The following is a 16,773-nucleotide window of genomic DNA, read 5'->3' on the forward strand; positions in this document are numbered from 1 at the left end:
CCATCGATATGGCAAAAGTCACTGTGACTTTATATTATAGATCCCTGTGTTCATCTCATTTTCCTATCCTAGATAACACTTTTTGAGCAGAGACAGTATTTTACATGTTTGAAATCACCAAATCACCTTATTATAGGCCAAAAACAGCCATTTCCAGCCTCTGCCTGCTGATAGTCTCTTGAAATAGACTCATCTCTTCAGAGTCCTAGTGTACTCTCCCTGTGACCCCAGCAGTGGCTACCACAAGGTCTTGTGCAAGAAAGATGGCCGGGAAGTATTTATTGAAAGAAATAATGGAATGAGAGAAAGAAAGTTGGGGGGGGGCAGGGGCAAGGGGAAGCCAAAGGAGGAAAGGAGAAATAGGAAGAAAAATAAAGGGAAAGAAAGCCAAATATGCAGGGTCAACATTCAGGAGGGAGGCAGAGACAGGCTGAAGAATTGGAGGAAAAGAGCAACAGAGAGAGACAGGGAGGCACACAAACCCAGGAAAAGGGAGACGATACTGAGAACGATGGGGCAGAAGGACAGACGGAGAGAGGAACGGCAGCAAGAGTGACAGCAAGTGAAAGGACAATGCGTGTGGCTCAGTGCGCAGCCAGGGTACAAGGAGGCGGGAAAGTCAGGAGGATGTGCTATGTGCTGCTCCTATTGTGTTACTCAAACTTGTCCCTGCATTTTCTCTGACTGCCACTGCCTGCTTTGCTCAGGCTTCGGGGATAAATACAGTAATTACACATAGGCTATGGCAGGAGCTTCCTAACCTGCTCTCCTGCCTTCTCTGGCCATCCCTCGGCCCACCTGCACACTCACACATCTCTTAAGCCTTCCCAGGACAGGCCCCTGTCATTGTTGCACTAAGGTAGGGGCGGGGTTTGCATGGGCTCTCCCAGGAAGGAGAGGCCCAGGGCTGCTAAGAATCGGGGACCAGAGACTTTCAGTGCAGGAGGCAGGTCTTGGGTTCAAGACACAGGAGCCTGTATGAGAGAGAGAAAAGGAGCTTGTGAGTGTGTGTGTGTGTATGTGTGTGCACACGCGGGCACATGCATTCGTCATGGTTCACCCTTAATCCCCCCGGCCTGAAATAGCCTCACTGAGCACCAGCCTGGCCTGGGGAGGGGTGTCTCCCCTCTGGAACATGATCCTCTGGATCAACATTCCAGCCGCCTGCCAGCTTTGTTGCAAACTGCTGGCTCATGGTTTTCCCTGTGTGCTAATCATCCAGCCTTGTGTTGCAAAGCGGGAGACATTTTTGTTTTCAACTTGGTACCCCCACTCCCAGATGCTATGCCGTGTCCTCCATCCAGATCGATGGGTTGAGCGTTTTCCTGCTCGGCCTTCGATTTCTCTGTGTGAGTCTTCTCTGCTGGACAAAGTGGAGATGGGAAGTAAGGGAGACTGTTCCACCAAGCAGGGGACTAAAGCAGACTTTCAAAGACCTGGGCCACAGCTAGATTTTCCCCCTCCCTAGGAACCCATCCTGTGCTGCAGGCACCCAATGACACCCAGGCTTCCTACTCCTCAGAGCCCAGGCTTCTTGTGGGGGCAGCATCCTCTGTAAGGAGACTGGTTCTAGACCCTACTCTGGGTTCTCCTGTCCTTCCTAGAGGGCGCAAATAGAACCATTCCACTAGAGAGACACCTCACTCAAGTATTAGTTTGACCTGAAATTCATCCTTTTTTCTCTGTGGAGATTTAAGCCTCAGCTCTATTCCAGGCAAATTGGATTGAATCATGGTTCTCATTCAATTGCCAAGCGTTTGGGGGGCACTCACTGTACGTTCTGTGCTCGGTCCTGTGAGAACAGACACAAGCCATTGTCCTAGAGGAGCTCCGAGTCTCAGGGAGAGAGAGCCATGAGTCACAATGAGGATCTAGATAAATCATGTCAGCCGTGAAATGCTCAGGGTCAAGGGTATAGAGGAAAGGAGCAGCCAAAGAGATGGGGAGAGGAGCTGCAGGCAGGGATTCTGGATTGGGTGATCCACATGTGTGGCTTGAGGTTGCCCCAGTCTCAACTCAGCATCCTTCATCCTTCCTCAGAGGGGGACCAAGTCCCAGACCCAGCCCTCACACCTTCATGGCCAGTTTGTTCCTGCTCCACAATAGGATAAACAAACCTCAGTACAGAGTGGAGAGGCCAACAGGAGGATTTTGCCCATTGTGATTGGAGAAGTTACAGATTCATTGGCCTTGGGAGGGCTTCCTCAGGGAGGTGGCATTTCAGGCAGGCTTGGTGAGAGTTGGTAGCCTATTTGGCAACCTTTATAAAGGTGAGTGTTTCCAATGTAGCAAGAAGTCTGAAAGAAGGCGAGAAACAGAGAGAGCCAATCAGAATCCCTAGAGAGGAGATGGGGTGAAGGGGGCTCATTCATTCACGCATCCTGCATCCATTCAGGCACCTCTGGAGCCTACTGAGTTCTGGGGATATAAAAAATGGACGCGACACAGTCCCAGGTCTCCAAGTGTAATGATGGAGTACCTTGAAGCCAAATGTGTGGGAGTTCTGTTTTGGGGCTGATAGTGGTGGCCGACTGCTAAAGACTTTAATGGTAGTGGAGAATGTAGGCAACAGGGTCAGGGCTGGAGACACGCTGGAGACAAATCAATTGAGCAGCCACATCTTGTATTGGTCCAAGAAGAGCTGGCAGAAGGAGGGGAGACGGTGAACATTTATTGAGCTCCCCTCTGTCTCAAACATGGTGTGTACTAGGTGCTTTCCACAGATTATCTAATTTACTCTTCATGAGAGGCTGCAAGGTACACATGATTTTCTCCATTTTACATCCAAGAAAAGAGAAGCTGAGAGAAGTGAAGACCTTGGCTCAAAGTCACACACCTAGCAAGTGCTGGAGTCCGGGATGGGCTACTCCAGAGCCCATGTTCTTCTTGCTACATGGGGATATGTTTTTGTGACACATGGGGAGAAGAATCAGGGGTCCTGGGACCTGGGTGGGGAGGGATGACCCTACCTAGCTATTGGTCAGGGGGTTAGGGACTACAGAGGAAGAAGCCAATTGCTACGAAGCAAGAATTTGGATTTGCTAGTAGACTGGAAGTAGGGAAATGAGAGGTACAAAGTTGAGGACATTCTGAGATGCTAGGCCCAGCTGCCAGATGCGGCTCTGCAGCTCTGCGCCTCCCCAGCAGAATAGGAAGGGGGCTAATCAATGCATCCCCACCTGGGAAGGGTGGCACTTGCCTATTGACCTCTAAGGAATTTTGGATTTTCCAGATTGGCAGGGGGCCGAAGGGGTAGGGGGCCATCACCTCACAGGACCCCAGAGGTTCTGCCCAGTGGCTAAGCATCCTGAGGACAGGACCAGGGAGAAGACTGGATGGGGCTGGGGTAGGGGGCGATCTGCCCTGGAAAGATCACTACTTAGATGGACAGGGGGCATCCCTAGACTGAAGTGGAATAAAATGAGCCACACTGCCTGTCACAGGCATTAAAGCTGTCTCTTCTGCCGGTTCCTCACCCCCAGCCCTGCAGCCGTGGAGCCCAGAGACCAGAGGGTGGCCTTTGCCGCCAGGCTAGTGAAACCTGAGTGCTTCTCCCGCCTGAGAAGGAATGTTCCTTAAGAGCAGCAGCTGCTGCTTGTCCCCACAGGCCAGAACTGCCTTTCCCTTGAGACCAAGGCCCCCAACAGGAGTGGAACAAGAACAGGATTAGGTGGCTTGTTTACATGTGCTTGGCTTTCCCGAGTTTGGGAATCTGGCTTTTCTTGGTCTGAGACAGGGCCCTGGCTCTGCCAGAACGGAGGGATGCTGCCTGGAAGGGGTGTCTGGGGACAGGGACCACCTCTCCACCCTCCTAAGGCACATTTGCGCGGGCACACACACAAACACACACACATCACACACACCACACCACACACAGGAATACACCCACAGCCTTAGGCCAAAGTCAGACCACACATGTATCTAGCATGTACCACGCACTTAACATTGCGCTAAGCAGTTTCGGGGAATTCAGAGAAAGACCCCTCTTTCCCTCAAAAAGCCTGCCACCAAGCTAGGGAAAGACGACGCCTGCATTCGAGAGAACCATTCTGTTGTGTCCAGTATGTAAGGCAGATGGGAGGCTTTGAAGAGTCCAGAGGACGGGCCGCGGCTGTGCCCTGGGGAGGTCAGGACAAGCTTTCCAGCAGAAAGGAGACGTTCAGAACCGACCCCCACCCGCCCCCAGCCCAGGCAGGGGAGCCACCAGCACGGGCCTTCTGGGAGGCTTTGGTGAGTGTGGTCTGAGCCAGTGGATCAGCAGAGACCTCTAGTGGCCAGGGGGAGGATGGCAGGTGGCTGGGGCTGGCTACACACTGCACCCCACTCCGGCCACCGACTCACCGTCACTCACCCTCCCACACAATCCTTAGGAAATGGCATGGGCTCTTTTACAATCCTCAGCTGGAAGGATCTTTGCCAGGCCCTCCCATTCATTCCCCTGTTTCACAGGCATCCAAGTAAGATAAAAATTCCATCTATTTCAAAACAGCTTAAACAGAAACTTTTCTGTCATTTATCTCCTTCACTCCTTCATGTCTTTGTCCCATTCTGGTTTCTTCCAGGAATTCCTTCCTTGAGTGGAAATGAAGTCTTCCTTGAGTCTCCCAGGGCAGCTCAAGCCCTTTCCCTATTAACAATGAAGCATGGTGGCTCACAGGGACAGACAGCTCTTCCTGGGCTGACGTGAGACCGCTGTGCATTCATGTGGGCCCCTGCACCCCCCACTTCCAAAAGTCATTCCACAGCTTCTCATCGTTTCTTAGTAAGGCCTTCCTTTGGAACAAGTCATCTTTCTGCTGTTCCAAATGCAATTCGGAGTAAAAGTCCCCTGGTGACCACTGAGGTCTGTGAAGAATGAGTGGCGGTCGCAGTTCCAGGGTGTTGTAGCTGGCCGAGAGGATGGTGCTCGGGAGGCACCAGTTCTCTGCCATTCCAAACCCAAAGCCCTGCCTTGCTCTGCCCCTCCTGAGAGGCTCTTGCTTCTGAGTCTCAATCAACAGCACACAAGGAACAGGAGTGGGGCCGCTTCCAGGGGTGCCCATGGAGCCCGGCGTGTTGGTTTTCATCTGATTCCCAGGCTTCAGGCAGTTTCCAGAGGCTTGGGGACACCACGGCTGTCTTCCTAGTGGAACAAAACAAACAGAATTCTTGGGCCGGATAACCAGCTCTCATCCCCAGGTTCCTGGATAATTCCAGCAGGGATGTGAGGCTCTGGGTGCTGAAAAAAGTAACTAGAACCGTACCAAACACTCTTCTCACTTCCATCTGGGTGCTAAGGAGCCTAGAGGGGAGCAACTCTGTTTGTGTCTAGACACAGTGGCATCTACCTGGGTTTGGAGTCTGATAAGCCCTGAGGGGAAGCTGTCAAAAAGCTAATAATACTGTGTGCTTAGCCAACATGTGCTCCCCACAGGGTTTCCACCGCTGCTCTGGAAGTTCCTTCCTCAGAAAAGAGAGTCAGACCCCCCTTGTCTCCATTCTACGACTCTAGAGACTAAGCCTCGACTGGAAATCGCAGCCAAGTGGAGTTGTGGGGCTAGTCAGAGACAATGCTTAGGATCCTGGGACTCGACCATTGCCCAGGAACATCTCAGACAGGGAGACATGTAGCAAGGTTTGCACAACTCTGCCTGCGTGCGCAGCCCCAGCTGAACCCCTTCCATTGCTACGTAAAGAACTCAAGTGGCTTGAAGGCTTCTAGGACAAGTTTTTAAATCCCAACTGTGCGACTCCCTAGTTGAGTGACCTTAGCCAAGGGAAGTGGGAAATAAATTATTGGATGGCTAAATGTGCCAGGCACTGTGCTTGCATTGGAGCCTGTCTGACCCCGAAGCACATATGCTCTCTCTGTGAGCACTCGTCCTACACTCAGAGCCAGAGGCCTTAGGCTGGAGGCACAGTTATTTGACTCTGGGAAGTCACTTCCATCCTCTCTGGACCTCAATCTCTCTTCAGGCAAATAGGACAGTCCTGCTGACCCCATGGGGTGATGGTGACATTAAAATGGAACAGTGTGTTGAAAGAATGCTCTCTCATACTCAGTGTGTACGATCTTTGGGACCTTCACAAGGAGGTTTTTAGAAATATAGATTGCTAGATGATGGGTGAGGGTCTTGACCCAGTGGCCCTGAGAATCTATGTCTAAAAAAAAAAAAAAAAAAAAAAAAAAAAGCACACTCAAGGCAGGTTTGTGAAGCAGCTCATGTTTACAGATGTAAGGGATGAATATCATTTCCCCAGACCTCCGGGATGCCAAAATTTTGCTTCCTCTTTCCTGCCCCACCTAAAACGTTGCCAGTCCCAGCCCTGCCCTTGGACTCTATCTCTGAAGGTTTTTATTTTATTCCTTCACTGATAGAATCTGGCTGCCTCTCAGCACCTTCCAGCCAAAGACCCAGGGAAGGGAGAGAAGGGTAGGAAAGAGAAGGCTCTGATCCAATGCATAAATTGCCCTTAGTTACCCAAATTGGGTAAATTGGCATGGAGGGTATCCAAGCCACAAGGTGGAGAAGCAGCCAGGGTCTGAGTAAGCAGACGAAGCATCCAGGTGGTGGCTCACCCTCTGCCTTTGGCTAGGAAACAATGTGTGTTGGTTGAATCCCAAGGGACACATCTTGTATTTATTTTACTGACCTTGCTTGTATTTTTCTAACCTTGTTGGGTACTTTTTTGGGGGTGAAGAAAGTCTGGGACAACCTTTTATGTTTGAAATTCTCAAATATCCCTACCAGAAGAGGCACAGGCTAGCATGGATGATTCCAAACAAGGGATTGAGAAGTCACTTCCACTGGTTTTAAGGTGAATGGCATGGAGGTACCCACTCCCCCATTAAATTTACCTTCAAGCCTGGTGTGGTGGCTCACGCCTGTAATCCCATGACTCAGGAGGCTCAGGTGGGAGGATTACATGACCCCAGAAGTTTGAGACAAGCCTGGGCAACAGAGCAAGACTCTCTACCCTGTCTCAAAAAACAAAACAAAAAAAAAAGTAAATTTACCTTCCGAGTTTGCTTCAGCTTCAAATATAATATCAGCACGGTTTACACACCATGAGAATGGTAGGCTGGGATGTTGGAACAAGGAGAACTCAAACTCAGAGCAGTCTCATCGCTGAAAACTCAGGCGTTGAGGGTCCTGGTGTCACATGCACTGTATACATAAGGAGATGAGGCCCACAGAAGGGTGGTGACGTGATTGCCTTTCCTCCAGTGCCCACGCTGCTTCTGGACTTCTGAGTTTTAGTTGTTTTTATCTGTTCACCTTGCCTGCAATGACGATTGGTTGACCTGCAGGATTCAAGGAGCATTTGCAGCCCAGAACCTGTGTAGGGGGCATTTGTGGGTGAAGGAGATCTGTGTTCTAGTCCTCTGGCTGCTAACCGGCTGTGTGGCCTTGGGAAGTCCCAGGCATCTCTAAACCTCAGTGCCTTATTTGTACTTCAGGGAGGGGAAATGTGTGGCTTCCAGGGGCTCTTCCAGTTTCTAGGCTTCTGCATGGCAGACTCCATTTTAGACTGCGACTGCATGAACAGAAAGGCCAAGAGCTCTGCTCAAAGTATAAACTTCACGGGCTAGGCGGCTCCCACGGGGCCCCAGGAAGGGGAAGCCAAGGCAAGAGCTGCCCCCTCTGTTCCCCAAGGTCACAGCAGCAGAGGTGAGCTCAGAATAGAAGCAAGGCCTCCATCGCCCCACCCGCCCGGAGGAGCCACACCAGGAGGCCCGTGCGGCAGGTGGGTGGGAGGAGGGCGTGCTTGGCTCCTCTCCTCCAGGCGCTGCTTATTTATAGGCAATACTCCTCCGGCTCTTGGGCCAGAGACAACCCAGGAGAGTAAAAAAGGCAGCTCTGGAGGAGACGCCAAGGGGGATTTAATCAGCTGAATCGAGTGAGATGTATAAATCAGTGCCGACTTCCACTTCCTGACAGGCTCTGCCAGGTTCTGTGTTGTCAGGGTCTGGGAGGAGATTCGTCATGGCTGTCCCCCGGGCTGTAACACTTTCCCTTCGTTGCTACAGGTAGGCAGTCACTGGCTCGAGGTTTCCTCCAAACACAGATTTCCGGGCTCAAAACCCTAGACTTGCCCTGGAGGCTGAAGACCCAAGCTTCTTCAAGTCCTAAAACAAAAACCAGGAAGCTGGGGCCTTCTTTTTTGCCCCATTTTGTCTATTTCCTTGACCATTTACCTGTCTCTAAATCCTTGCAGTTCACGCCTTACGATTCCAGCATTTGAGCATGGGAATGTCGCCTAAATGGCCATTGGACCTGTTAACTGGTTCAAGCCCCGTCTTCAGATGAGGAACCGTGGCTAGGAGGAGCTAAGAGACCCAGGCAGGCCTCCTGAGGCTCCCACACTTCACTCGCTGCCTTTTTTGTCTTCTCCAAACCTAGAGACCCTAACCTCTCCCACATCCTATTCCTTCCTCACAAATTCTCTCCAAGCACCCAGCCTCCCAGTGCAGGCTCCCCAGAAAGCAGGGAGGGCTCCACAGCAAGTCCAAGGACTTCTTTACCCAGCTGTTAACTAGGAATGGTGAGGGGAGCAGAGGGCCAGGAAAACATGTCTTACCTGCCTGGGCTAACGCAAAGAAAAGCGGCAAAAGTTCCGTGCTGGTCGGCAGTGTGGGGAGAGGAGAGTCTGTTTCCAGTGGAATCCTGTGGGCAGCCTGAGGAAGAGAACAGGATCGATGCCATGTGCCGAAGGTGGCTGAGGCTCATATGAGACACCCTTAGAAGACAGGTTATGGGAAGGCTAGGGCGGCTAGGGCGGCTTTCATTTGCTTATTTAACATGTATTTTAGTATCCTGAGCTAGGTGCTAAGGATACAAAGGTGAGAGCTGGAGGCTGCTCTGTGTGTGCAGCCTAGCGTGACAGGCCTGTGATGGAGGTGTGTGGAGAGCAGCCGGGGGACAGGAAAGCATCAGGAGACAAGCGTCGCTGAAGGATGAGCAGGTGCCGACCAGGTGAAGCCAGTTTCTTAGACCCGGCTGACAGTGGAATCACCTGGGGAGCTTTTAATAACCCGGAGCCCATTGAATATGATGGATCTGATCAAGAAAAAATCCAGAGCCCAGGACACACTCCTGAACAATTAAATGAGACTCTCTGAGATTGGAACCCAAGCATCATTACTGGAGATTTCAAAGTACAGCCAAGGAGGAGACCATGGGGTTATCAGATAATTTGTGCCTTAGGTTTTCAGGGCAATGGAATGGTTAAATGGGTGACTCTTTTTGTTTTTGTTTTTGTTTTTGTTTTTTTTAATTGAGCCTTCTTATTCACTCTTTCTAGGAAACCAAGAGAGTTGCCTTCTGGACCTGGGTCTGGGGAGGAGCTAGAAGGAGGGAGGGGGGCAGGCAGGAAGGGGAAAGGACAGAAGAGGACTCTGGGGCTGTAGGGTCTAAGCTCTCAGTGTCATTGTCACAAACCACGCCTCCCTCACTGCCAGGACCTCCTGCAGAATTCCCCCAATTCCATGTCTGGAGTCTCCAATAACCCCCAGGGGATTGTGGTCCCAGCCTCAGCGCTCCAGCAGGGCAACATCGCCATGACAACCGTCAACTCACAAGTTGTGTCAGGTCGGTGCAAAGACTGGGAAGGGTGATTGTGGGAATTCCCTGGGAGGAGAAAGGGTGGCCCCGAGGCGGTTCCAGGGGTGGGGGTTGTCCTCCACCGAGGGAGGGGCTCCCAGCTCAGTTTCTTGACTAAAGTTTTCTGTAAGTTTATAGACTGTGATGGTTTAGAACAAATTTGGGTCAAAATCTCATGAGCCCCTGAGAGGACCAAGTAAGGCTGTTGTCCCTTCCCCGAAGCACCTCCCACCAGAGGCTCTGCCCTAGGCTCTAGACACCATCCCCCACCCACCCATAAAGCAGAAAAGCCATAGCTTGCTACCCAAGGGCTCCAAGTAGAGGGTCTTTACACGTGAGTGCCAAATGAACTGGGAACCCTGCTTGCCCTCGCTCCTACCCACTCCCATGGCAGGGGACCCCAAAACTGGTTGTCTCCTCAGGTGGAGCCTTATACCAACCGGTTACCATGGTAACCTCCCAGGGTCAGGTGGTCACCCAAGCAATCCCCCAGGGAGCCATCCAGATCCAGAACACACAGGTGAGTTTGTGTAGGTGTGTGCACATGTGCATGGTGTGGGCTAGGGCACCTGTAATCGCTTCTTATCTGCCAGGCACTTTACACGGGTGACTCATTGAATCGTCATCATCCTCTAAGAGGTATCATTACCCCTACTTTACAGATAAGAAGCTGGGTCTTGGAAAGGTTTTATCAACTCCTGGGATTTTGCTGCCTCCCTCCTGGGGTTACATCAAAGGATCCTGCACTTCCTATTCCTGTCTGCAGACTGAGCCGCTGTGTCCCTCAGTGGTAGAGAGTGCACACACAAAGGAAGAGTAGAAAGATCGGAAGTCAGAGTCTGGGATCTGACATTAACTCTGGGATCTCTGATAAGTCACCTAACCTCTCTGAGCCTCAGACTTCTTATTGATAAAAGGGGGATTAATAGCAACTGCACACAGCCTAGCCAACCTACAGGGCTGCTGTGAGAATGAACCACAGCGATGGATAGGAAAGTGCTTTGCGAACTGTAAAGTACCACAGAAATGCTGATAACTACTTGACAGCTTATGGCAAATTCATATCTTCTCCTGTTCTCTCTGCATGGCCCTGTTTCCTCTGTCTTTCTCTCTCGCTCTCTCTCTCTCTCTCCCTCCCCCTCCCCCTTCCCCATCTCTTCCTCCTTGTCCTTCTTCCCTTCTCCCATCACCCAAGCCTCACCTCCACTCTCTGAGGGGCTGGCATGGGCTGAGAGGGAAAGGTGACCTCCCCAGGGCCCTAGGAATGAGCCGGGAAAGGGGCTGGCAGCCGAGCCTGCCGTCGCTATGGCAACAGGTCCCCAGCCACTGGCCTCACAGGCTGCTGATGCTGATTTTCTCTCCACGTGCCCTGAAGGTTAACCTTGACCTCACCTCCCTCCTGGACAATGAGGATAAGAAGTCCAAGAACAAACGAGGAGTCTTGCCCAAGCATGCCACCAATATAATGCGTTCTTGGCTCTTCCAGCATCTCATGGTGAGTGTGTGTGTCTTGGGGGTGTGGAGTCCCGGCATGGGGTATGAATAACCCACCGTGTGGGTACCAGACTCTGCTGTCGGCTCCAACCCCACAGACAGAGGGCGCGGCCTCGGGGAGAGCTCTCTGATAGGAATGACATCTGGAGTCCAGGCCAGGGGGGCTCAGGTGGGTCCTAAAGCTGGAGACCTTCTCTAGTACCTGCTGCTGTTGCTATCTGGAAAAAATGTGGCAACACATGGGGTAACAGGGACAAGCGCATGCTCAAGAGTCAAGTACTGGGCAGGTATGTCACACTGTTTCATGAACAGAGAGAGGGTCACTGTGGGGAGTGGGTGGTTTCTGGTCCAGAGCCCTCCCCCTGCCGCAGCCACGCTCACCGTGCCCCTCTCCCATGGAAGAATGTGTTGACTCTGCCAGGACTCCTGAGTCCTCCCCGCTGGGTGAGCCAAGCGCTGTGTGGTGGAGATGGGTGCCAAGGCTGGAATCCTGGCTCCTCATGTCACAGCTCAGCTCCAGGACACAGCACTATGTCTTTCATAAGCTGCAGCAGCTCCTTTTATAAAATGGCACACTACCTCGGGTTGCAGTGGAGTGTTACTGAAGTGCATACTGTGTGAAGGTTGCTGTGTGTTTGTGTGCAGCATTAGTTGCAAAAGACGAGCCTTTGGTGGAATGTCAGGAAAGACTTCAAAATTGCAATCTCCTAACACCACTTTCAAGGGCTGTGGCAGTAAATAAAGGCCAGTGACTGTGCTGAGTGTGTATGCGCTGGTGTGTGTGTGTTCTGGGGTGGGGAGGTAGATGCTGTGACCACGGGTGGGCTTCCATTAGTCTGCGAGCTCCTGCCCTGGCATGTCAGGACAGACAGACACAGATACAAGACAAATTCCAAGGGACTGAGGATCCATTGGCTGGAGAACTGTGGGAAGAACCAGGAGGAAGAGGAAATCCTTCTTCAGGGAGGAGAAAAATCAAATGGGCCATGGAAACTAATTAGTCCATCAACAGCCCTTTATCTGAAGTGGGAGAGCCTTCAGAAGCCATGGAGACCAGGCCTCAGTGGTTCTCAGACTTGAGTGGCAGCAGAAGACTGACTGGGTCTTGGGGGCTCTGATTTGGAAGTGCTGGACCTTCCTGTGCACCCAAGAGACTGGAAGGATTACCTCCTAGCAAGAGATGAGAGCCGGAGCTCGGCATCTCCCCAAAAGTGTTCCCTCGCCTCTGGGGGCGTGGGGCTGCCCCAGTGGTTTGCTGAGTGAGTACATTTTGAAAGCACTGACTAGTCTGAACACCTACAGTTTTCAGATGAGAAAGCTAATTTGGAGAGGAGGGGCTGGAATGCTGGAGTTAAGGTGAGGAAAGGAGGCTGGAGGGAACCCTGTGCCTAGGTGATGAGGCCAGAGGCCCCGCAGCAGGTCCAGCCTCAGGCCTCTAAGGAGCAGCTCTGATTCAGTGGCTGGAGTGCACAGGGGGAACGCCCAGGTCTCCTGCCTGTCTGGTTTTCCAAATTGCCTGAGAGCCAGGGGGCTCAGATGGACTCAGTGACCTGTGGGTCCAGTGTCCATGCCACAGCTCCCAGCCTACCTGTGGGAGGAAGGATGCATCTTCTGTGCACTGACCTGGCACAACCGAAATGAAAGCACCACCCTCTCCCAACTGCTCGTGGAGCTAAGTCGGGCTGCACTCATTGTGGTGGGTGACATACGATGCAGGGTCACGGGTGTGCTAGAAAGCTCATGGGCTTTTGAGGCAGCTGAACCTGGGTTCAAATCTCAGTGTTACCTTTTACCCTGCAACTTGGTCACACTCGCCTCTTAGGAAGACTGTGATGAAGTAATGAAAGATTGCCAGGACCCTGGCACACTGAATTGCTTAATAAATGCTCCCTTTCCTTCCCCACCTCCCACCCCCATGCGTTTTTGAAGACTGTTGTGAACATACCTACAACCTCACTTCTGAAGGGGGAGAAAGGCAAGAGGAGAGGGAGGAAGCTGCAAGGCAGATTCCCCTGCCCAGGAGCCCAGGTGTCCAGGCCAGCACCTGCTCACTGACTCCCATCACCCTATCTGTGGCCTTCCCCTTCACTGCTTTCCACTCCCCACTTGCAACTTACCCCTGGGAATCATTAGCCTGAGACTGGAGGGTCACCCATCTCTGTCCCTCCTGGTCATGCCTGACCTCTCACCTGGGACCTCAGTTCATGCCCCACCCTCTCATGGATCCTTCCTTGTGAGCCTCCCTGCAGAGCTCAGGGTCCTGTCTTTCCACTCCACGGTCACTTCCACCCAGACTTGGGAAGGCAGAGGAAGGGGAGGTGGAGAAGAGAGGAGGTAGTAGCTGAGCACAGAGTGAGGCAGGACCCAGGCTGTCATCTACAGAAAGCACCAGGGATAGGGTAGAGGACTTGCCGAAATGCATGAGGAGGGGCTTTCTGCCCACACTTTCCCACCCACCCCTGTTGCCCTCTCCAGCCTGGCAGTGTGCACAGGTGCAGGTGCCATTCATGACACGCTTAACATTGGCAGAGTCCTCCCCCAGTTCATCACAGTGGCCTCTAGAGAGGCAAGGGGAGTGGCCACTGGGCCTCTAAAGTCAGAGCTCAGAACTTTGGGACTGAAGGGAAGGAAGAGAATGAGAAGTCCAGGCTGCTCTAGGGAAACAAGCAGACTCAGCTGTCCTTGGCAGGCCACGCCTGGGCCACACAGCCATGCACATGTGGACACACCCTCCCCAAACCTCAGCTGCTTCAGGAAAGAGGCTATAAAGGCTCTCCATAACTAGGTACGGTAGAAAGAAGACGGGATTTGAAGCCAGACAGATCGAGGCATGAATTGAGGCTCTCCCACTAGCAGTGTGATTACCCTGATTCTATTTCTTTGAAAAAAAAAAAAAAAAAAGAAGCTAATACTTATTTCCCATGGTTGTGAAAATTCAATGAGAAAACGTATGTAAAGAGCCAGGCCTAGCACATAGCACTTAAGAAATAAGTTCCCTTTGAATTTTTTGGAACAATGGACCAAGAGCAAGTTTTGGAGGCTGAAGACCCAAAATTTGTGAATATTAATCAGAGGTAGATAGCTGATTTGTTGTTTTCATCTGTAACACCTACTGATTTTACTATCATTTGACCCTAAGAGTAATGGACAATACTGTGACTTACTCATTCTTTGGGTAGATGTGTGTGCCTCTCTTGCATCTCTGACTCTGTTGTAAATTTCTCAGAAATAAGGATCATACATTATATTCCTCTAGGAGCCCTACAGCATTAATTCCCAAGGTACGGAGCTTTATAGGATTTATGAGGTCTTGCACCCCAAAAGAGTTTCCATGGTGAAATAAGTTTGGGCCAATCTGAGTTATACAAAGTTTAGCTTTTTTTTTTTTTTTTTGGTGGCGGGGTACAGTCTCACTCTGTTGCCCAGGCTGGAATGCAGTGGCACGATCTTGGCTCACTGCAATCCCCACCTCCCAGGTTCAAGTTCAAGCGATTCTCCTGCCTCCGCTTCCCATGTAACTGGGATTACAGGCATCTACCACACATGCTTGGCTAATTTTTATATTTTTAGTAGAGGTGGGGTTTTACCATGTTGGCCAGTCTGGTCTCGAACTCAACCTCAAGTGATCTACCCACCTTGGCCTGCCATAGTGTATTTTTTTTTATTCTTACAGGACGAAGGGGCATGGTGAATTTGCAAGAGGGGTAAGGTTCGAAGCTTCTCCCAAACTTCTGTGAACACTTTACATCCCCCTTGGTGTTTTCACTGCTGCTCTGAGGAACAACTCTGAGACTGTAATTCTTGAAAAATGCAACTCTAGGGAGACACTGTGTCAGGCCAATAGGAGCTGCTCAGCTTTAGGAAAGAAAAGCGGAAAGCGTATGAAGTAAGGACAGACCTAAATATGCCATCGATGTTCTCACATCCAGTGCAGCTGGGACAAGTAATTTGTTGTTGATTGAAAAAATTAGTTTAAAAAAGAAACAACCATTCAAAAGAGATACTTTAATTTAAAAGATGGACATACCGTATACATTCATTTGCTAATCTTTTGATACAGGACTAAGGTCTTTTTCTAATTGTTAGTCATCTTCCTTGCATAAACCTCTCCTATACTGTAACATCTATAAATTCCACCTCAATAGAAAGTGGAATTACAACTTTGACGTTTGGGAACTAATCTGTCCACGCGATCTTTCCAGATTTTTATTATGTATTCCAATCCTTTATGTTTGTCTCATCTGATCCTAACTATTCAGCATTTGTAAGCAAATTTGGGCCTCAAGACTTTTGAAAGCTTTTTACTTATCAACAGCGACTCTTTTTGCACTCATATTTCATTGGTTTACAGAAGAGTTTGTTAAATTACAGAAACTTACATACTTTATTAATAATACATAGAATTGGCATAAACCAGTCTGCATACGAGCACTGCTGACTTTCAGATAAGCAGGTAGTGTGGCTAACAGACATTCTACAAAACAGCCTACTCATCTCAAGCATTCAGAGTGCTGCGGACAGCAGTTCTAATGATTTACAGAAGAAGTGGAAACAGCATTGATTAATCCACAAACTTTGCTAAATAGGGATTGGTTGTGAGAATGTCTGTAGTAAATACTGGTTCCTGTTGTCTTCTTTCCCTGGGGTATAAGTTTGTATTCTTTGGTTCCCTTTGTCCTATGTCTGGGGCTTCTTGTCATTTCTACTGTTCTGCAGCCCTGGCAGCCACAGGAAAGTATTCAGATGATAGAAGGCTCCTGAGATGGAGGTGAAATCCCAGAGCCTTTTTGCTGTTAGGCTGCAGTGAGATTGGGATGGTTTCATCCATTAGCTGCTCGCCTCTGAGTCCCTGAAGAATCCAGTGACATTTTCTTGCTCTTGCATTTGGCTGAAAGAGGCCACACTCCTGCTGGAAGCAATCATTCCATAGCAGACTCAGGTCGGCCGAGAACCCATGGCAGACAGTCCTCCTCTTGGAGGGTGGAGAGGTAGGCACTGTTCCCCATCCCCAGCTTCTACTCCACCCCTTCTGCTCCAGATCTTGGAGTCTTCCTGACCTGCCACGTGATTCTGCTCCTTTCCATCCCAAATATGACATCTGTCTGTGCTGCTGCCAGCCAAGCACATGAGCAGCTTTTCAGAATATGCTCTGTGTGCGGGGAGATCCTGGAGACCAGGCCCCAGCAGGCCCTGCCATCCACCAGAGGAGCCGCTTCTGCATTAGCCACTGCAGCGTGCCGGGTTCTGTACTAAACACTGTAACGCATCATCTCATTTAACCCACACAACCACCCTAGAAGGAGGTAATACGATTCGCCTCATTTTGCCAGTGACAAAACTGACACTCGAAGAAGGCAACACATTTCTCAAGGTCACACGGATGACAGGTGAAACAGGATTTGAACCCGGACCTATGCAACTGGAGGCTCTAATCTCTTACCCACCACTTTGACCCAAGAAACCACAGACATCTCTTGGCTCCCATGCAAAGTCTAGGTAAAGCAAAGGGGAACCCCAACACCCAGCGGAGGCGTGGAGCCCCGTCCTGGGAGAGGTGTAGAGATTTTATATGTCCAGTCCCGGTCTTCAGACCTCACAGCGATGCTGCCTTTGATGTCTCCCCCACCCCATTCATCACATTCAGAAGCCTGGCCTGGCATCCAGCTGCACTCTGCCATCCACCACCCCATCTTCC

The 16,773-nt window shown here is 50.8% G+C and overlaps 1 protein-coding gene across 13 annotated transcripts in view; it reads left to right on the forward strand.

The window, feature by feature from the left end:
- Nucleotides 1-16,773, forward strand: part of PKNOX2 (PBX/knotted 1 homeobox 2) — a 320,618-nt gene that overhangs the window by 288,554 nt on the left and 15,291 nt on the right. For 11 of the 13 annotated variants that reach the window (XM_055095040.2, XM_055095042.2, XM_055095038.2 and 8 more), the window contains 3 exons: nt 9,443-9,572; nt 10,007-10,104; nt 10,960-11,079. The exons of the other annotated variants lie outside the window; for them this stretch is intronic. In XM_055095040.2, coding sequence (XP_054951015.1) covers nt 9,443-9,572; nt 10,007-10,104; nt 10,960-11,079 — 348 coding nt within the window. The remainder of the gene's footprint in view (nt 1-9,442; nt 9,573-10,006; nt 10,105-10,959; nt 11,080-16,773) is intronic. 13 annotated transcript variants of the gene reach the window in all.

This window comes from Pan paniscus, chromosome 9 (genome assembly GCF_029289425.2).
Source record: "Pan paniscus chromosome 9, NHGRI_mPanPan1-v2.0_pri, whole genome shotgun sequence".
Classification (NCBI taxonomy): domain Eukaryota; kingdom Metazoa; phylum Chordata; class Mammalia; order Primates; family Hominidae; genus Pan; species Pan paniscus.